Raw genomic sequence first — 19,948 nt, 5'->3', positions numbered from 1 at the left:
CCCATGCCAAAATTTCAGAATTTATAAAAGGCATCCAATGAGTTTCGGGCCTTGAATTAGTGAGACTTTTTTCCTTCTTATATTTTATTTTGGCACACAGTTTTTCTTTCCTTTTCTTCTTCCATTGGTTTGATTGATATATATATATATATATATATATTTTTTCCATATATACTGTAAACTGAATAAAGCAGAGTCACAGTGGAGATAGCTAAAGAAGGTACTTTCTGCGGGTCCTATGCCTACGTTGTCTGTCAACATAAATAGTCTCAGAGAGAGAGAGAGAGAGAGAGCGCGACTGAAACGTGACTTCTTGACTGCAACTTGAAGCTCAAAAAGAAAAATCAATAACTCACGCATCCTGAGCTATGCCTATTCTATATACAGAGAGTAGAGACTGAGTAAAAATGTTACAGATACAACGCATTGCATGATGTGCACGGAAAAATTCCCATTGTAGGTTCCTCATCAACAGCAAAATTCTATGGATTACGAAAGGATCCAAAAGCCTCAGGTTCCTTTCTATTTTCTTCTTCTTCTTCTTTGACACAATGTGTTGATTTATATTTTTCACTCCTCTTCTCTCATTCCAATGTATTACTGTTATAGATACACAAAACAACGCATCGTTTTCAAATATTGTTTGTTGTTATTTATTTTTCTTGCTTCAAGCGTGTGCAAAATCCAACCTTTTCTTCTCTCTCTCTCTCTCTCTCTTTTTATTCAAAAGAAAACATCTGAAAAACCCAACCTTTTTGATCTGTCAATTTCACGAATTACACCCACAGTTTGCATCAAAGTTTTCACCTTTCTCATCTTTTTGGTGCAAACACAAAGACCCAGTACCAGACGCTTGCTATTATTGGATTGTTCATTGGTTATTTGAAAGTGCAGGGCGGTGGGGGGTTTTCACCAGGGAAGTTGAGGACTATGCTACTGGGAGTAGAGAAGAAGAGGAAGGAAAAGGAAGATCCTGAATCTAAATTTGCTTTGAGATCTCAACCTTCTGACTTTGATGAAGCTGGTTAGCTCTTTTCCTTTTGAGTTTTGGTTTACTTTTATTTTTTGATTAGTGATTACTTGCTTGCTTCATTCAGTATTTGAATCTTAGATATCTTATTCTTTGAATTAAGCCACTGGGTCAGTGGCGATTCCGATATATAACAGAAACGGAGTGGTTGGCTCTGTTTGCTTCGATTGAAGCAGCAATGGTTGCATATGTACTAGCCTAAATAAACGTAAAGCTATGGCATTTCGATTGGGTTCCGCAAAAAATGAAATTTTTGTTATTTTCTTTGGAAGAATAAATTTAATGCGATCTAATAAAACCTCATAAGAATTGGCGAAATTGATTATTGATTTTCTTACCCTTCGGGATTGATGGTTAATCTATTCTTGCAGGGGGTGGCGGTTCTGATAACTGCAAAGATGTAGATGTTGTTAGTGTCCTTCCTGAATGCTCGACTTCGACTGCTGCTGACTCTGTAGGCTCAGAGATGCTTAGTGACCGTAGATTGAAGGATAACACATCAGTCAATTCCAGAGTTAGGAACCAAGAAGACCCTTCTTTAGATTATGATAGTGGGCATGATGCTGTGTGTGTGTCCTCATCCATATTTGAGTTTCAGAAGGCAGAGCGTGCCCCACAAAGAGTGCCTCTTGCGCCCTTCTCCAAACCAGCACCATCCAAATGGGATGATGCACAGAAGTGGATAGCGAGTCCAACTTGGAACCGCCCAAAGATGGGGCAGGCTCAAATGCAGGGTGGGCAAGGAGTTGGATCGAGAAAGGTGGGTAACTTTGGTTATGGGAGTCGACAACCGACCACAAAGGTTGTTGTTGAAGTTCCAGATAAAAAAATAGCCATTTTTGAAGAGCCAGATACGAAACGAATTGACACAAATCAAGCTAAGATGGAAAGTGGGGGGAAGAAGTTTGTTAGTTGGGAAGCTGACCCATATCCCATTGCTGATTCGTATGGCAAACCTGTGCTCATGATTGAGAACTCTGTTGGAGAGTCAGCAAGTAAGAATGTGTCTTTCTTCTTTACTGAATTGGATTTTCAGTAGGAATTATCATTTAATGCTTGAACATTTTAACATTCAGTCAATTTGGTACATCATTTTTTATTCATACCATTTTATAACAGGAAAAGCCATTATATATAGAAAATGAGTAGGTGCCCATGTCCTTACTGGTGTCTGGTGTGGGAAATGATTTGAAGACGATGGTTTTATTCTTGTGTTATTGCAAATCCGTACCACCGTTTGACCATAATTCAGATACATCAGATACATCGGACCACTGTTATCAGTATTACTCAAGCGAGCTGTTTGGTAATCACAAAAACACCTTTTTGTCAGTGGTAGACCCTTTTAAAGGATGAGGTTTTTTTGTGCCTCCTCTTCTTCATATTGTCAAGTGAGGCCTACCAGAAAGAAAACTGCTTCTGTAATTTGTTTATCAGGCTTATTCTTCCTTTATAGTCTTATCTTTGATGGTTCTTAGACAGGCCTATATCGTAGGTATATTTAATTTGTGTATTCTTTAATTTCTTTGTATTTTTTTCTTTTGCACTGGGTGGTGTGTTGGTTCTCAATTAAATTAACTTTCATGCACAATACTTTACAAAGTGAACTTTCGATGAAAATTTGAAACTTACTAGCTGTGCACTTGCATATGATTTTGTGCAGTCAATCTTAGTCAGCATGATGCTTCAGCAGCCTTGCATGGAACAACAACATTTATTCCTCCCCCTTCAACAGCAAGGTCTGTGTCAATGAGAGATATGGGTACAGAGATGACACCTATTGCTAGCCAAGAACCCTCCAGGACTGGAACTCCTGTGGGGGCAACAACACCAATTCGCAGTCCTACTAATTCAAGGCCATCAACTCCTGGCAGAGCTGCACCAGCTTCATCTCTGATTGACCAAGAGGCTAACAAGGAGTTGTCTGAAAAGGAGTTACAAATGAAAACTAGGAGAGAGATAATGGCTCTCGGGACACAGCTAGGCAAGATGAACATTGCTGCCTGGGCTAGCAAAGAGGAGGATAAGGATGCATCTACGTCGCTGAGAACTGTACCAGCAGAACAACCGGGTAAAAGTGTTATTGAGACACGTGCAGCAGCTTGGGAGGAGGCTGAGAAAGCCAAGTATATAGCTAGGTTAGTTCATGCCCTTCATTTATGCTTTGGCTTTTCTGTAATTATAAATTGTGGAGTGATCATGTGTCCATGACTGCAATTATCCAGGTTCAAACGGGAAGAGTTGAAAATTCAAGCATGGGAAAACCATCAGAAAGCAAAAACAGAAGCCGAGATGAGGAAGATTGAGGTACTTTTTAGTTGCTTTCTATTAGAAGTCAAGTTGCGGCAGCCATTCTCTATTCCCAATCGCATATTTCCCTTTATTATTTTTTAATATAAAGTCTATAAAGTAGCGTACAAACTCTCGCAAGACAACATAACAAAAGCCAATTTAGGTTAGCTGGGTGGGACTGATCATCTAACATTGTAAGACTATAGCCCAATGTTAACTGGAACATAAAGACTGACCGTGCTAAACTGCAAGAGGGTGGCTCCTGATGAAGAATGCACTCTCTAGAGCTTCATCCCCTAAAGTCTCAGTGCACTTGCTCATTGTGGCATAATGCAATGCAGACATGTGAGAGATCCTGTTAGGCAGCAGATACTGTTTTGCCCAACAGCTTTTATGAGGTGGAATCAGAAGGCATGCCCTTCTAATTTTCTGATAAATTAATTATTTCATACTTCAGTTTCTCCTTCTCATAAGGCATACAATCCATCTTTGCGTTTGAAAATTGTTCAAGTTTATTTTTGTATGGTAGCCATCTTTCTTTAGGTCTTTGTTGTTGTCAGGACAAAAAATGGTTGAACGCCAGCCTTCTCACAGGTTGAGTTGCTTGGGCTGTGTTTTACATATATCATGTTGGTTGGTTATTTGATTTGCTCAAATACTTAAAAGAGTGTAAAGTAACGGGCTTTCCTCACTAAATATAGAAAATCATCAGCTTCAAAGACTTGTTAGCTAACTTGAACTTCTAATCTATGAATCCTATTGGAAATTATGCAGTTTCTTGATACTGACAATCGTTGCTTTCAGGTAGAGGTTGAAAGGATAAGGGGACGGGCACATAGTAAGCTTATGAATAAGTTAGCTGCTACGAGGCATAAGGCTCAAGAAAAGCGAGCAGCATCAGAGGCCAAGAGAAACCAGCAAGCAGCAAAAACGGAGCAGCAAGCAGAGTATATTCGGAGAACTGGCCGCATCCCTTCCTCGTTTTCTTGTTGGGGTTGGTGCTCATGATATTCGAATTCGAATCACTTCCTACTGTGGAGGCCTTTGTTCCGTTCTTCCCCATATGTCCATGCTCATACATGCGTTATATTCATGAGCATGTCAAGGTGTCCAGCCATCATCTCCAGTTCTAATGTAAAAACCTAAAGACTTGATTTGGCCAAGCCTTTTAAAAAAAGTTAGCAAGTACTCAATGTAAGTATCAACGCATTTTTTGTTGTGCAGACCATTGGCCTTTGATTTGTGATCCATCCAGCAATATTCAAAATGAAAAGTAGAAGCCTCATTGAATTGTGGCATTACAAGTAGGGGATATGTTTTAATTTTTATATTTGTTCTTTCCAGGAGAGAAGGGTAATGTTGGCCTTTCACATCCTTGTTTGACGAATTTGGAATCTGATCAAAGGAAAAAGAACGATTTTCACCAGGGTTGGAGGGAGGACAGTTTAAGATTTACTGCTTCCCAAATGCCAGCAGACAACAATGTCCTTCCGGACTTCCATAGTGAAAGTCTTGAGAAACTTGCCCAACAACTCATAAAATAACACAACACACGGAAGTCACAATGTCGCATAAAGCACTTACCAAAATAAAGGTCGCACAAATAAAAGTACTTTTAAATCTATTGATATAAAATATGGTTTAAATAAATATGGAGTGTTTCGACCAAAAAATAAATAAATATGGAGTGCAAGTATTTATAATTTATACTGATAAATTTAATTCATATTAAAAAAATACTGATAAAATATAAGATCATGTACTTATAAAATAGGTTTTTTTTATCACAAAACGTCCATAACGTTTACGAAACTATCAGATTGCATCTTTAAAGTTTTTTTGTATCACTCATGGTCCCTAATGTTAATATGGGTGCTCTTAAATAGTCGCTTTGTCAAAAAAAACTGTTAAATTCAGGGATATAATCGTCAAATCAATCCCTTTAGATTCCACCTCTATTGGAGCCTAGTTTGGAGGTAGTGATATGTGTGAGATCTGCCCAAGAGATTAATGGTCTGTGCATTTGTCCAAGGTTTGCAAAGTCGGTTCATCGCCCGGTCAGAGAAGTGAATAGTTGGCCCCTTCTTCCCATGAGATGTGACCACATCTTCATCGTCATTTAGATTAGCACAGTCATCATCTAAGCAATTTATGTAAATACCTACATTCTTATTCAAATTCACCTGATTCATTAATTTTTCTCGAAAGCTCGTTTCACCTGGGGATGGGTTAACCAACAGGGCAAGTACAGAGTCCTCCATTGACTCATGTAGCAGGGGCTGGTTGGCAGTCTCGGCATAGTCCACTTTGCAAGCTCCAGACCCCCGACTTCGTTTTGCCAGTCAAGAATTCAAGGGAGGAGGGCCTGGGGATCCTTCCTCCATTAGCTAGTGTCTCCGTTGCTTTTGGGCAGCGCAAAAACTAGGGCAAGTATGTACTAAGTTCTTTTCTTTTCCAAAAAACCCAGTCGCTATTTTGCCCAGAAATTTGAAGATTTTTCGTCATTAAAGGTTTTTAGCGACGGATGTTCATAAGATTTTTTGTGGCTAAACATTTTCTGCGATGGTGTTCTTCAGATTTTTCATCACTAAAAGTCAAATTTCTAGATCAACTTCAGACCAAATGTCATAATGATCAGAGACATCTACGATCATGATATCTCAATTTGTCTAGTTTCTTTTTCTCTAAAATGTAATTTTTGTTGATACAAACCTTGGACAAATGCAATGAACCGACTTTGCAAACCTTGGACAAATGCACTGACCATTAAAACTCTTGGGCAGATCTCACACATATCACTACCTCCAAACTAGGCTCCAACAGAAGTGGAATCTAAAGGGATTGATTTGATGATTATATCCCTGGATTTAACAGTTTTTTTGACAAATGGACTATTTAAGAGCACCCATATTAACGTTAAGGACCATGAGTGATATAAAAAAACTTTAAATACAATATGATAGTTTCGTAAACGTAAGGAATGTTTTGTGATAAAAAAACCTATAAAATAAAAGACATGAAAAGAGAAGTTAATTGCTTAAGTTTTTATATATATATTTTCTAAGTTTTAAAAAATGGAAAGTGCCTATTGCTTTTCACTCCCAAAAAAAAAAAAAAAAAGCGAAAACATATATGGGTAAAACTGGAAAGTCAAAGATCTTTTTGGGGTGTTTTTTTGTAGGGTGGGGTTGGGGGTTGGGGGGTGGTGGTGATGAGAAATACGTGCAATAGAAACACCCTATTGCTCCGAGAAAAGAAAAAAAAAAAAAAACCCTATTGCTAATTTATAATAATCTATATATTTTTATTTGTTTAAAATGAAAAATTATGGCTTAGCTTAAATCCTCATCATCATATTATACACCCACTTCCTCGTTCTCATTCTCTCTCTCTCTCTCTCTCTCTCTCTCTCTCTCTCGCTATAAGACTTGCCCATCTTGTGGCGGCTCCTCTTCAAGATTGGATCGGCCTCTCCCTCTCCCTCTCCCTCTCGCTCTCTTCCTTGCTTGGAATCGATCTGCTACCGAGACGATCCGTGGAAGTTTTAATTAAAGAATCGCCATGGTAGTTGGCGCACAACCACAGCCGCAACCACAACAACAGCAGCAGCAGCAACAACAGAAGCCAACACAGCAACCTGAGACGACTGCTGAAGAGGAGGCCTTGAAGAGGAACACCGATTGCGTCTACTTTCTGGCCTCGCCTCTCACCTGTAAAAAGGTTCGGCCTTTGTTTGAATTCAAATTGTTCTGGGTATCCTTACTTTCAGTTTTAGGGTTTTAGAGTTTCGTTTTTGTTTCGTTTCTGGTGGGATCTTGGGCTGGTTGGAAGTTGTGGTGGAATTTCTGGCCATAAGCTTTCAGATTTGAATGTTTCACGATTGTTATAATTGATTATTTTCTCCGTATTTGGATGTCAATTGATGGGATTGAATTGGGTTTATGATGGATCTTTCTAGGTTACTATTTGTTCCTTTGGGTAATTCTGATTTTCCTATTCTCTTAAAAAAAATAATTAACCCTAGGTTTAAATATATCTGTATATAACGAGGACTAATTTTATTGAATTGCTGCTAGAAGTATGAGGGCTATGGTTTCTTGAATAATTATGCGATAAGGTTTCTCTGTCAAAATCACTAATGGGTTCCAGTCCTTGGAATCTTGATGAGCTTTCTTTTAGGGGCTTATTCAGTTGATCTATGAGAAACCTTATCCCAAGCAAATTTATGTTAGAATATAGTGCCTGCAGGTGAAAATTAAATCTTTTTTCACAATTGATGTATGCTAAGGTTTTTTGGTAGCCTTCGGGATAGTCTCTGTTACTTTTGCTGCTGAGCTGGGAAAAGTTAATTTGTTACAGAATTTGGGTTCTACTTTAGGCTATTTCTAGATATGGGTTTGTGTTCTTGACCATGTATGCCTTAGTAGGTACTGAAATTGTGTGAATGGTATATATAAAGCATGTCCACGGCCCTTTTTTTTTTCCTCTGTCACCATGACTTGATATACTTAGCAATGTATTTGACTTGTTACCTTTGGCATTTTCTTTTCCTCTATTACATAGTAGTGTCTCAATGTAAAGGGAAAACACATATTTTATCTATACTAATACACCATAAATAATGGTTGGATTATCTCAATGTTAACCATATTGATACTCTGTTGACAGGGAAGTGAATGTGAATATCGCCACAGTGAATATGCTCGGGTCAACCCCAGGGATTGCTGGTACTGGTTGAATGGTAATTGCTTGAATTTAAAATGCGCGTTTCGGCACCCAGTAAGTATTGTTTTCTTATCTTTGTCAAAATTTACTTGTTTCATATTTAAAGTTATGCAAAAAAAAAAAAGAAGAAGTTACTTTTGCCTATAGGCCTCCAATCAATTTATTTGACATTGTTTCTGACCGCATGTTGTTCCTCTCCAGCCTCTTGATGGATTGTTAGGAAGCCCAGCAGCAACTTCAGCCGGACCTTCTTTGCCTCTATCACATACTGTGGCAACACCTACGACGCCTGCGACGCATGTGACTTATAACTCAAGTAAACAAGCGGTCCCCTGTATTTTCTTCCAAAAAGGGCAGTGTTTAAAGGGTGACAGATGTGCCTTCTCACATGGACCAAATCCTTTGACTGGTAGTAAAGTTCCACAGGCACCAGCAACTACCCATGGCACTGAGCCTTCAAGTCTTAAGAAGGTTTTTGGTGGCCTTCAAAAGTGCACTCAAGAATTGAAGGTTCCCCAGGTAAGTGCCTCAAAGTCAGTTGGAGTGCCTCTTCAAGCTAAACCTGCTCCAAAATTTCAAACTGTTCCAGTCAGGAATGGAGTTAGCATTGAGAGGAATGTGCCATCAACTAAAGCATTGGATGACGATGCTCGTAGATACAAGACAACAAGTGTTCCTCCTGTTAGCAATGGAGACTCTACAAGTCAGGCCAATCATTTACTTCAGGCTCATGTAGCAGACCATCATGGTTACCAAAACGGTAAGGATGCTGATGAGCACTTGAGGGAGTCCTCTCCTGGATTTGATGTTCTTGTAGATGATGAGCTCGGGGATTCTGATTACTACCATGGTGAAGATCAATTCGGAAGAACAAGAGGTCATGAGGGGAGGAACTTGAATTCTGTGAATGAATATGATCTGGATCGTCCGGCTGATTACAATTCAATGGCTGATGTTGATCGAGAAAGGTTTTGTGACCCACGGGGCTACGACCCTTACGATCACATGCAAGGGCAATATGCTTGGGACCAGCACAGGGCTTCATCTGAGAGACAGTTAGTGGGTCCTACCCGTCTTGAGAGGAGGGGTTATCGTAAATCTGATAGTCCGGAGAACATTGATGAGTTAGATCTGCGACATCGTTTATCCAAGCACAGGAGGGTAAATGGTCTGAGATCCATCGTCAGCCATGATTATGCACTAGATGGTCATGTTGAGGAGCGAAAAAACCGTCCTCGTAGGGATTCACAGCAATTGCCCTCGCATGAGGGCTCTCTTAGTAGTCGTCTTCATGGTAGAATAAAGCTTCCGGGCGGGTCTCCACCAGTTAATGGTGGTGATTTGCACCAAGAAAGGGAAGTTGACAGAGGAAGGAGTCGAGGCAGATTGTCACCTAGAAGGGCTCCAATATCTTCCCAACAAGGAAGGCTTCGAGACAGAATAAAAGGAAGGGTAGAGGACTATAATAATGAGGAGAGAAATTTTGGGGCTCATCGTAGTAGGAGAGAAATAATGGATGACCGAAGTGATGACTTTTCTCGTCCTAAGCGTCTTTCAGATCTGAAAGGTGGGAAAGATGGAGAAAATAAAGAGCAATCTTACCTTGGAAAACGGAAAAATGTGATGGATAATTATCAACAATCGGAAGGCGATATTTCATTTGAAGGGCCAAAGCCTCTTAGTGAGATTCTGAAGAGGAAGAGAGAAGCTGAAGCAGCAGCTTCTGGGAGCGGGAAATCTTTTGTCAATAAACAAGGCAATAATCAGAGAGAAAGCAGGGTGAGCGATCCAGGTGACTCTGAGTTTGCAGTCGCAGAGGTGAAAAGCAGTCTGCCTACTGTGGCCAAGGAAGAGCCCAAGTATGCAACCGAAGATGCAGTTGGAGCCGAAGATGAAAAAACTGATGTTGCTCATGGTCAGTCTTCACAAGGACATAATGCTGGAGAGCTCGAAGAGGGGATGATTGATGATGAACCATTGGAGGACCAGGAACCTGAAGCTGAAGATCAGAGGGAAGGAGACTATGATTATGAACAAGGGGAAGATGGTGACTATAACTATGAAGAAGGTGAAAATGCAGATGGTGAAGAGGAATACATGGAAGATGAAGATGGGGATGACTTTGCTAAGAAGATCGGTGTCATGTTCTCGTGATTGGGTGAAAGAGGGAGAGAGGACTGACTCTGCTCTTTTTTCATGAATGTTATTGTGTCGAGGGACCTTCCAAACTCATTTTGGTGGTTGGTTCTGATTAAGTAACATGGCTGCTCTGGTTTCTTTATAGAATTAGGGATAGCAGGCCTTTTTGTCGCGTTATGTTAATCGAAACCTTTTCATTGTATTTAAATCTGATTTAATGGGAATTCTTCTTTATGCTTGAGGCATTTTGCTGTGCTTGTTTGAGTGCATGGCTGTAGCCTGTAATGTAACAGTAGATTTAATAAGATCTCTACTTGTTATTCTCACATTTTCTTCTTTTTCCTTATTTGTTGTAGGTTCTGATAATTTTCTTTTTCCCCTGATAAAACCACCAGGTGTTAATCAGCACTTAATATAATGCTGGCAAATTCAGTAAGAATATTTTTATTAATCATGTGGGTTATCTCTCTCCAGTGCATAATATTATGAGTACGTATGGATAAATATAAGTGAAATCTATCAAAAATAGGTTCTATTATTGAAAGAGATGGAGAAGCGGGTCGGGTCGGGCCGGGCTCTCTATTCAATCTATTCACTCTCCAGGCTCATTTCATCAGTTTCTGTCCATCCCAAGCTTCCAACCTTTAAACCACTCTTGCTTTGCTCAAAAACCCTAAACACTTATTTCTTCTTGGTTTTCTTCATCAGCCATACGCCACACGAGCTATGAATGCCCATTATTCGTCGTATTCATCTTTATATCCATGGAAGCCCCTACTCTCTGAAAATGGAGCTAACTAAAGGCGCTCTTGGTTTCTTCTTATTTTTATTTTTCATCTCCTCAAAGATGCTGATATTTCTTCGCAATCTCTTCCAAATGGGTTGCCGAGCCTCCTCTCATCGAGTAAGCCCTCTCTCTTCGATACCTCAATACTCATCTAATTGCCTTTTTATCAATGTATCATCATTATCATTATCATCATCACATAGTTCTCTTATAGCTTGCCCTTTGGTTTGGTTCACCAGTTTTCTCTTTATTACTCGATTCCCGTTTGTCACCAAATCAAATCCCAATTCGTTTCCCGATAATTTAAATACAGAATCCCTGAGAATAATTATTCAACACGACTATTGGGACGATCCCAGAATTGTGAACTTGTTTGGTTCGGCTTTGGCGCCTATTTGGGTGTCCAAGTTTTTGGTGGAACTCAGGGGAGACCCCAAGTTGGCTTTGAAATTGTTCAGATGGTCGAAAACCCGAATTGGGTTTTGCCACACTACTGAATCTTATTGTATTTTGGTTCACATACTCTTTTATGCTAGAATGTATTTTGATGCCCATGAGATTCTTAAAGAGCTGGTGTCGTTGAGGCGGGTGTTGCCGGGTTGTGATGTATTTGATGTGTTGTGGTCAACAAGGAATGTTTGTCGTCTGGGATTTGGAGTGTTTGATGCGTTGTTTAGTGTTTTGGTTGAGTTTGGAATGCTTGAGAAAGCAAGTGAGTGTTTCTTGAGGATGAAGAAGTTTAGAGTTTTGCCAAAAGTGCGGTCTTGTAATGCCCTTTTGCAAAGGCTTTCAAAGCCAGGGAAGGGGAATTTTTCAAGGAAGTTTTTTAAGGATATGCTTGGGGCTGGGATTACTCCTTCGGTTTTCACTTACAATATAATGATTGGTTATATGTGCAAAGAAGGCGATTTGGATACTGCTAGTTGCTTGTTTGCACAAATGAAAAGAATGGGCCTTACACCTGATATTGTGACATATAATTCTCTTATTGATGGATATGGAAAGGTTGGAACATTAGATAATTCGTTTTGCATATTTGAAGAAATGAAGGATGCAGGTTGTGAGCCTGACGTAATAACCTTCAATTCTTTGATTAATTGTTGTTGTAAATTTGATAAAATGCCCGAGGCCTTGAATTTTCTCCGTGAGATGAATAATAAAGGGTTGAAGCCAAATGTCATAACTTATAGCACATTAATTGATGCCTTCTGTAAAGAAGGGATGATGCAAGAGGCTGTTAAGATTTTTATGGACATGAAACGAGTTGGCCTTTCACCTAATGAGTTCACCTATACTTCTTTGATTGATGCAAATTGCAAGGCTGGGAATTTGAGCGAAGCACTGAAGCTGAAAAAGGAGATGTTTCAGGAAGGGATTAGCTCGAACATTGTAACATATACAGCTCTACTGGATGGGCTATGTCAAGATGGGAGGATGGAGGATGCAAAAGAAGTCTTCAGGGAAGTACTGGAAACTGGAATAATTCCTAACCAGCAAATATTTACTGCCCTTGTTCATGGGTATATTAAGGCTAAGAGGATGGAGAATGCTATGGAAATATGGAAAGAAATTAAGGGGAAAGGCGTTAAACCCGATTTGTTACTTTATGGAACCATCATTTGGGGCCTTTGCTCCCAAAATAAGCTTGAAGAGTCTGAGCTTGTATTCAGTGAAATGAAGGGTTGTGGATCAACTCCAAATCATTTCATTTACACAACACTTATGGATGCTTATTTCAAGGCTGGAAAAACCAAGGAGGCACTTAATCTATTGCAAGAAATGCTGGACAATGGTATTGAGTTCACTGTTGTAACATATTGTGCATTAATTGATGGTTTGTGCAAAAAGGGATTGCTCCAAGAGGCAATTAATTACTTTAGGAGGATGCCTGACATTGGTTTGGAACCCAATGTTGCAGTCTTTACAGCCTTAATTGATGGTCACTGTAAAAATAATTGCATTGAAGCAGCTAAGGAGCTGTTTAATGAAATGCTAGACAAGGGTATGATTCCAGATAAAGCTGCTTACACCACTCTAATTGATGGAAATTTGAAGCATGGAAATCTTCAAGAAGCTTTGAGCGTGGAAAAGAGAATGAGAGAAATGGGTATGGAACTTGATCTGTATGCGTATACTTCCTTGATTTGGGGGCTTTCTCACTTTGGTCAGGTACAGCAAGCAAAAATATTGCTTGATGAGATGATTGGGAAGGGTATCCTTCCAGATGAGATTCTTTGTATTCGTCTGCTAAGAAAGTACTATGAGCTAGGGTATTTGGATGAAGCCTTTGAGTTGCAGACTGAAATGGTAAACAGGGGTTTAATAACTGGAACTTGTGATTATGCGGTTCCTAATGCAAGAACTTGAGAGGGGGGTAATTGCTTATCCATCCTAGGTTGGTTGGCATGTCTTGAATATCTCAGTTGGAAACATAGAATGGCTTTACTTCTACTAATTGGAAGCATATGAACCCAGTGACCATTTGAACTGAGTTCTGGATGGACGGGATGATTTGTTGCAAAATGCGTGTTCGATTCCTCTTGATGAAATATGACAACTACCTGTTGAGGCATATTAAAGATTCTCTGTGGTCTAATGAGGGAAAATCTCCTACGTACAGCACCTTTAATGGGTAAGGGTTTTTTTTTTCTTCTTTCAGGTGCAGCCTTCATTAAAAAAAGAAGAAGCTTGCATTACTTTTGAATGATGAGATAAAACTACTTCTGGAATTCATAATTTCTTTTTAAATTTCCTTCTCGAATTCTTCCAGCTGTGGTATCCTGAACTGACCGTAGTAAAACATGTGGCAGCTGGAATTCCTGGATTGGAAGGTATTGTCTGGTTAGCCAGCTTCGCTAGAAAAAAAGATGCATAACAAGGAAAGGATTGACCAGACTCAGTTGAACTGGATGATGCTTTTGGCGAGCTATGCTAGCAAGGTGCGAATTTCACTCTTCATCTTATTATTTTGATATTCCAATCGTGGTATTCATGCCTAGATGTGGCAATGTCCTCGAGTAGCTATTTTTCTTTGCAATTTGCTTCTCATTGCCTAACTGATGTGATTATATTTCCTCTACTTTTTGTAGTACTTTAGTCTGTTGTTAATATTGTACTCTGGAAGATGGCTTTCACTGGCTATATCAGGCCAGGTCATCATAAAATAGATATATGCCAAATATATAAGGCTACTTATCTGCACTTGATTAGCATATTAATGCACTTGCTCTCCACTTTAGGGAAAAGAAAGATGGAAGGAAAGTTAAGTTATACATTTTGAAAAGCAAAACTAAATTTGTATCGATTATGTATCCAAAGCAAAGCCTTTAATTTCATTTTGGCGGGTCAGATAAAGCCGATCAAATTGGGCTTCATTACTTTGGATGGGATATAAGATTTGGATAAACTATCTTCGGGCCCAAATTATACATGATTGAACTGGATTGAGGATGAATTTTATTCTATGATTTGTTTGATTACTCTTAATTAAAAATAGTAGGGACGAGAGGCAGCGGTGATGACAGCAATGGTGGTGGCAACAACAATTGCGGTGCTGCATGGCCTCAAAGATGATCAGCTCTCACGTCGTGGTTGTGGCCGGCTGTGTCAACTATGATGGTTGCATGAGACGTGTGATGGTGGAGACAACAATGACACCTGTGGTGTTAGCTACTAGAGGATGAATTGTATTACGATGATTATATCCCCTCCCTAATGGATTTCTACATCCTCATCTAATTTCTTAGACATAAATGTATCAAATCAGGGCCCAGGCAGATTAATGTGGCCTTTACTTTCATCATTTTAACCTTCCAGATTAATGTCTCCTCTTTGAATATTGTTTGTGATTCTGTGAATGGTTATTGAGCTCTGCAATCCATGCATTGCATGAACTGATATACGAATGAATGGCCCAACGCGCAGAGGGAGGAGAGAATTATTATTATTTTTTGTTTTACAGCTTGTAACAAATCACGATCCTAAAATGATTCAATTTACAATTGATTGATTTACAGCTAATACCAATTTCCTTCTCTTTTAAGTATGAGTAATGCTACACTTACTACATTTTTATCCCGTATTTCTATACCACATGATGTATCATGTTCATATCATATGCCACATCAATTAAATCAATGAGGTGTATTTTAATAAAGAAAGTTTAATTAACAGTTTTTTTTAAGTGTTAATAAATTATAAAAGAAAATTATTAAATAATTTTAATTGATGTGGCTGTCCATCTCATCTGCCACATAAGATGGTATGAGAATGTGGGATACAAATGTAGTAAGAGTATCATTATTTTTTAAATATTTAGTGTGTGAGTTTAGTATACTATTACCGTTCAACAATAGAAAAAGTCATAAAAAAATATATTTTTCTCTTAAAAACATAAAAACAAAAAAACAAAATGTATCAAAGAGGAAAAGGCTCATGGCAGAAAATGTGAGGGCGCGCCCAATTTATATCCGTAAACCTCCGCAAGTATAAGTATACAAGAAAAGTGGCGTCTACCTGGCTTGGGTTGGGAGCTGGTGCGGCAGATCGGTGGGAGGCTTGGAAGCGCTTTTGGCATCCGAAAGCTGAGGTACGGTTCAGCCTTGGATTCTCACGCGCCTCTTACACTACCGCCTTCTCTCTCTCTCTCTCTCTCTCTCTCTCTCTCTCGCACGCTTTCTCAGTCTGTATAGCCGTTAAAGTTCACTATTATGCTTCAAACCCAGAACACACCAATTACTGATTTACTAGACTGACTAAAACAACAGCTTCAGAAATTCAACAATGTCTTATTCCTCTAAACACACAATCTCTCTGCTTTGCGATTTGCAGTTTGCAGTTAAAAAGGGGAAGAAGACGACGAATGAGATGAATTCGAAGGGCTTTCGGTTAAAATAAATTTGGAAGAAATGGGGAGTAGGGTTCCAGTGCAGCACTACAACATGAGATCACCTAATTCCTACATTGGAAACCCTCTTCACGACCTCAACACCGTCGATGCTCGCCCCGCCGCCGAAATCGACTCCATCAGCGACGTCGACCGCGACGCCGTCACTGAGCATAGCCTCGACAACGACGACGGTTCCAGTGCCGTTGTTAGTGACTGTATACATGAATCCTACACCAACTCTTTACCCATCCACGGCGTCCGCGTAGGAGTTGAAGAAGACCGCTCGCGCCTTGAAAACCATGGCGGCTCTTCCAGTTCCAGGGCTCCCTACGATCTCTTATCACTTCAAGGTACCAACTTTAACTTGCTTCCTTCGAATTTTGTGTATTTGTGTTGGAAAGTTTGAAATTTGAACCGAACCCTTTTGGCTTTGGAGTCAGATGTGTCACCTATTGAATCAGCAAGGGCACGATTTCTGCAACTTATTGTGGATCATTTTATTAGTGAACATGTCGTTGAAGTGCCTAATTCTGAGGCTGCTGCTGACTATGATAGTGCTCAGTCTGGCCAAGATAAACTCAATAAGAGAAAGCCCGGGGAGGTCCGGTATGAAGGGGACCCCCGACTGGCTTTGCCCCTGATGTATGTCGCAAATATGTACCAAACTTTGGTTAATGAAGCAAATATTAGGCTTGATTCCTTGAGTGGATTTCGTGAGAAGACAATTGGGGTTGCCCTTGAAGCTTCTGGTGGGTTGTACAGATGCCTGGCTAAGAAATTTCCCAAAAAAGGTATTCAATTTCTCGGCATATAAGATCTATGCTGATTTGTGAATCAATTTTACTCGTAATAGCATCTAAATAATAAGTGATTCCTAAATAAATCTTGCCGTTTTTTGTGATAATATCTTATTTGCCTATGTCTTTCTGAAAGGACCGTGTACATTTAAAAGAAGAGAGTTGGCCACATCTATCGAAACAAGGACAAGATTTCCAGAGTTGGTCATACAAGACGAGAAGCGAGTTCGTTTTGTAGTAGTAAATGGTTTGGATATTGTTGAAAATCCTAATAACATGCCTACTGATGATGCAGAGTGGTAAGTTTATCAATCAATTTGCAATCTTCTTTTTTGGGGTGTGATTATCTGTTAAAATATTCCAAAATTTGGCTCATCTATTGCACAAATTTCCCTTTCTTAAGACTTGATCAATGTTTTCCCTTGGGCAAGACATCCTCTTTGGTCAATGTTAGCTTGCCACACTCCTTGTTTAGAGTGCAAAGTAAATGAGTACATGGAAACTTGGCACAAGGCTGTGCTGAGCTATTTCTGGAGTACGAACGATAGCCACTGTTATATAGTTTCATGACTTCGAACATCTCTTAAGCTTGAGATTCTGAACCACCTGTTACTACCTCTATATGTGCTTATCAAAAGCTAAGCAACTAAGTTGATGATAAACAGCTGCTGTTTATGCTTTTCAAAACAACCTTTTACAAGGATTACAAGGATGAATTTGGAAAAGCCCCAAGCGAAGACTATCCTTGTAGGACCCATGGGATATATACATATATATATATATAATATTCAATAACACATATAGAAATTTCTGAGAATGCGATTCGTGAGTCAAGATATTTATTTTAAACTGGGAAGAATAGTAGGATTTTTCACTTCCATATGATAGTTTGTGCTGAAGTATCATTCTTTTATTTATTTTTTGTCTTAGTCGAGACCTGTCTGCATGAAGTACTGATACAACTCAGATTTGGTTTGAAGTTTGCAATGTCCCTAAATCTTTCCTTTTCCTTTTTTTTCTTTCTCTTTGCTGCAGGTTCAAACGATTGACTGGTCGGAATGAAGTAGCAGTTTATGCTCGAGACTTTAAGTTCTATTCTCCAAGACACAAGTATAGACGTGTTGCATCAAACTCTTCACCTAATATTGCTGGTTTATCTGTAAGCTTGATGTCACTTATTTTGTAATACTTGGAGCTCATTTTCATCTCATTAACTTTGACAAAGAATTTAGGTTAACCATGAAGAATGGGGGCCATTATAGAACATTCTGAAACTGTGGGACATAGATGGGTCTTAGATTATAGAAATCTCCTTTTGTTTTTCTTTCTCCTCATGGTCATGTTTGAGTGAATCCAAAATTAAAATTGCATGATTAGGAAATTTATATTTGGTGGTACTTATGATAACGTCACAATATTTTACTTTACTAACTAAATTGAATGCGGAGGTATCAATTCATCCTCTTAATATATCCTTTTCAGACATTTCCTGGCACTGATAATTCTTCCATTTTGGCTGCTGCTCAGGGATTCCGCTCCGTAAGTGAAGTAAGAGTTATTTCTATGCTTAATGATTATTGCAACAACGTTTTATGTTTGATTGGATTGTCAATATATTGAGATGAGCATCAGCCTATATCAAGATTGTTGTTGGCCCTAGATGTTTTATGTTGTTATCAGCCTTAGATGTTTGCAGGGCATGTAGCTGCATGCTGCTGTGAGATTGATCTTCAAACTTTTCTAGCAAAAAAAAATCAAGTTTTTGGATTAGTTGTATTACTGCCATGGTTCTTTTATAATTCAATTATTTTGCCATTTGGGAAAATAATCAATGTATATGTTGTACTTGCCATTTACAACACTAAACTTGATGCATCGAAGGCAAAATAACATGCCTCTTAAGTGGATGGAGATTCCAATGCTGGGGATTGTGAAGCTACTAATAAACTCATATAAGTCTCTGTTGACACCTTATTGGTTGATGACAGCAAGACATATCTGGTTTAGGACCAAATGGTGTATCACACTCACTTTTACCACATATTCGAGAATAAATCTCTTATCTTTTGTAGAAATCTATTTAAAACTTAATGGTGCTCAATATGGCTTATATTTTGATTAGTATGCTATTGTGGGCCCCTATGCCTGTGTTTTTTCTGGATATACAAAACATTGTCTCTGTGAAAATGGAGATTTATCTTTTTCCTTTTGGCAGCCACAAAATCAGCAGACGACTCCGTGTAAGCATCATATGCAACCCTTGTTGCACCAACCTCAGTTTCAGCCTGTTCACCAGACTCATCACCAATCCATCAACCAAAGTCCACATGCTGTTCATTATTCTCAAAACCATCAATGTGGTGCTACCTCGCACCTGCCTGAAATTGCTCATGCTCACCATTCACCGACTATATCGCAACACATGGTTTGCCTACAACCCCTCACAGGAGGCCATGTAGGGGGACGCATGCATGTATTGGTGAGTTCTATTTTGCATGCTATGTCTCAAATTCACGTTCGTCTTTTGATGTTTTTGCTATTCGTGAACGCTCCCTTTGCTTTGTGCTGTGTGTCTTTTGTATTGTCTCCTCTATTAAGTGATGGATTATGTTAACTGCAATGGGAAACAAAGTAGAATGATTTTAATGTCTGAAGCATATTTTCACGACCACATAAAAAAATGTCTTTATTTATTCCTTACTGACCAAGTTTTATTTCAGCCATCCAGTCCTGCCAAGTTTTGCGATGAATGTGGGGTTCCATACTTGAGAGAAACCTCTAAGTTCTGCTCAGAATGTGGCGTTAAGAGGTTGGGAGTATAATATGGCCTCTATCAATTCTTCACTGCCCACCATGAAGTATATTCAGTTCACAGCCATGTAATGTTTGTTCTATATTTTGTTGTAAATATGTATATTGGTCTGAGAGTCGGAATTTTTTAAGAAAAAAGTAGCATTGTAACTCAAAGATAATCTTTCTTTTTTTTAATTATGTTGAAACACTAGCAAAACATGAGGAATCTACAGAAGAGCAGATCTGCATGCCAATTTGTTCATTCAACAATTGGCTGCTGGAAAAGGAAAAAAATTAGCAACGACCAGAGTAATGGTAATCTTTTGATTCGTTTTAGTGGGAGTGAGAAATGCAAGAGAAGAGAAGCGTGAGGTAAAGTAAGGAATTATGCAAGTTGGGGGCTGGGCCCATATGATTGGGTTTCGTGTGGCATCTGGGCCGGCCCTTCAGACTAACTTTGTACAAAAAGCCCAATTCTTCTTGTTCCAGTTCTGTTT

General features: G+C 39.1%; 4 protein-coding genes across 7 annotated transcripts; all 4 read left to right on the top strand.

Annotated features, from left to right (window-relative positions):
• Window positions 232-4,629, top strand: LOC18788400. The gene is made up of 6 exons (XM_007222276.2): window positions 232-514; window positions 895-1,024; window positions 1,402-2,025; window positions 2,694-3,168; window positions 3,256-3,337; window positions 4,127-4,629. Exons 1-6 carry the CDS (start codon window positions 485-487, stop codon window positions 4,328-4,330), a joined length of 1,545 nt encoding a protein of 514 aa, XP_007222338.2. The 5' UTR covers window positions 232-484; the 3' UTR covers window positions 4,331-4,629.
• LOC18791023 (zinc finger CCCH domain-containing protein 17) lies at window positions 6,637-10,514 on the top strand. Its single transcript, XM_007221812.2, has 3 exons — window positions 6,637-7,042; window positions 7,991-8,101; window positions 8,249-10,514. The coding sequence occupies exons 1-3, from the start codon at window positions 6,884-6,886 to the stop codon at window positions 10,199-10,201; spliced, it is 2,223 nt and encodes a 740-aa protein (XP_007221874.1). The 5' UTR covers window positions 6,637-6,883; the 3' UTR covers window positions 10,202-10,514.
• Window positions 10,816-14,849, top strand: LOC18788183 (putative pentatricopeptide repeat-containing protein At2g02150). Of its 3 annotated transcripts, none has more exons than XM_020554287.1 (3): window positions 10,816-13,605; window positions 13,784-13,912; window positions 14,473-14,849. In XM_020554287.1, exon 1 carries the CDS (start codon window positions 10,917-10,919, stop codon window positions 13,338-13,340), a length of 2,424 nt encoding a protein of 807 aa, XP_020409876.1. In that variant the 5' UTR covers window positions 10,816-10,916; the 3' UTR covers window positions 13,341-13,605; window positions 13,784-13,912; window positions 14,473-14,849. The 3 variants fall into 3 exon arrangements, with proteins under 3 accessions (XP_020409876.1, XP_020409878.1, XP_020409877.1); XM_020554289.1 differs by having other exon boundaries at window positions 14,470-14,849; XM_020554288.1 differs by having other exon boundaries at window positions 13,744-13,912.
• LOC18790171 (uncharacterized protein At2g02148) lies at window positions 15,272-19,752 on the top strand. Of its 2 annotated transcripts, none has more exons than XM_007221589.2 (8): window positions 15,272-15,561; window positions 15,804-16,211; window positions 16,302-16,652; window positions 16,795-16,957; window positions 17,694-17,817; window positions 18,141-18,197; window positions 18,874-19,137; window positions 19,379-19,752. In XM_007221589.2, exons 2-8 carry the CDS (start codon window positions 15,881-15,883, stop codon window positions 19,478-19,480), a joined length of 1,392 nt encoding a protein of 463 aa, XP_007221651.1. In that variant the 5' UTR covers window positions 15,272-15,561; window positions 15,804-15,880; the 3' UTR covers window positions 19,481-19,752. The 2 variants fall into 2 exon arrangements, with proteins under 2 accessions (XP_007221651.1, XP_020409875.1); XM_020554286.1 differs by having other exon boundaries at window positions 15,432-15,561; window positions 18,141-18,206.

Source organism: Prunus persica, chromosome G1, assembly GCF_000346465.2.
Source record: "Prunus persica cultivar Lovell chromosome G1, Prunus_persica_NCBIv2, whole genome shotgun sequence".
NCBI classification, from domain to species: Eukaryota; Viridiplantae; Streptophyta; class Magnoliopsida; order Rosales; family Rosaceae; genus Prunus; species Prunus persica.
This window is presented reverse-complemented; position numbering and strand designations above follow the sequence as displayed.

Excerpts from the sequence above, each read along its gene's own strand:
- LOC18788400 (XM_007222276.2), top strand. The coding sequence starts at position 485 with ATGGATTACGAAAGGATCCAAAAGCCTCAG. Across the intron at positions 515-894 it reads AAAGGATCCAAAAGCCTCAG|GGCGGTGGGGGGTTTTCACC; the intron begins GTTCCTTTCTAT and ends TTGAAAGTGCAG. Across the intron at positions 1,025-1,401 it reads TTCTGACTTTGATGAAGCTG|GGGGTGGCGGTTCTGATAAC; the intron begins GTTAGCTCTTTT and ends CTATTCTTGCAG.
- LOC18791023 (XM_007221812.2), top strand. The coding sequence starts at position 6,884 with ATGGTAGTTGGCGCACAACCACAGCCGCAACCACAACAACAGCAGCAG. Across the intron at positions 7,043-7,990 it reads CGCCTCTCACCTGTAAAAAG|GGAAGTGAATGTGAATATCG; the intron begins GTTCGGCCTTTG and ends CTCTGTTGACAG. Across the intron at positions 8,102-8,248 it reads AATGCGCGTTTCGGCACCCA|CCTCTTGATGGATTGTTAGG; the intron begins GTAAGTATTGTT and ends GTTCCTCTCCAG.
- LOC18788183 (XM_020554287.1), top strand. The coding sequence starts at position 10,917 with ATGCCCATTATTCGTCGTATTCATCTTTATATCCATGGAAGCCCCTAC.
- LOC18790171 (XM_020554286.1), top strand. The coding sequence starts at position 15,881 with ATGGGGAGTAGGGTTCCAGTGCAGCACTACAACATGAGATCACCTAAT. Across the intron at positions 16,653-16,794 it reads TAAGAAATTTCCCAAAAAAG|GACCGTGTACATTTAAAAGA; the intron begins GTATTCAATTTC and ends TCTTTCTGAAAG. Across the intron at positions 19,138-19,378 it reads GGGGACGCATGCATGTATTG|CCATCCAGTCCTGCCAAGTT; the intron begins GTGAGTTCTATT and ends GTTTTATTTCAG.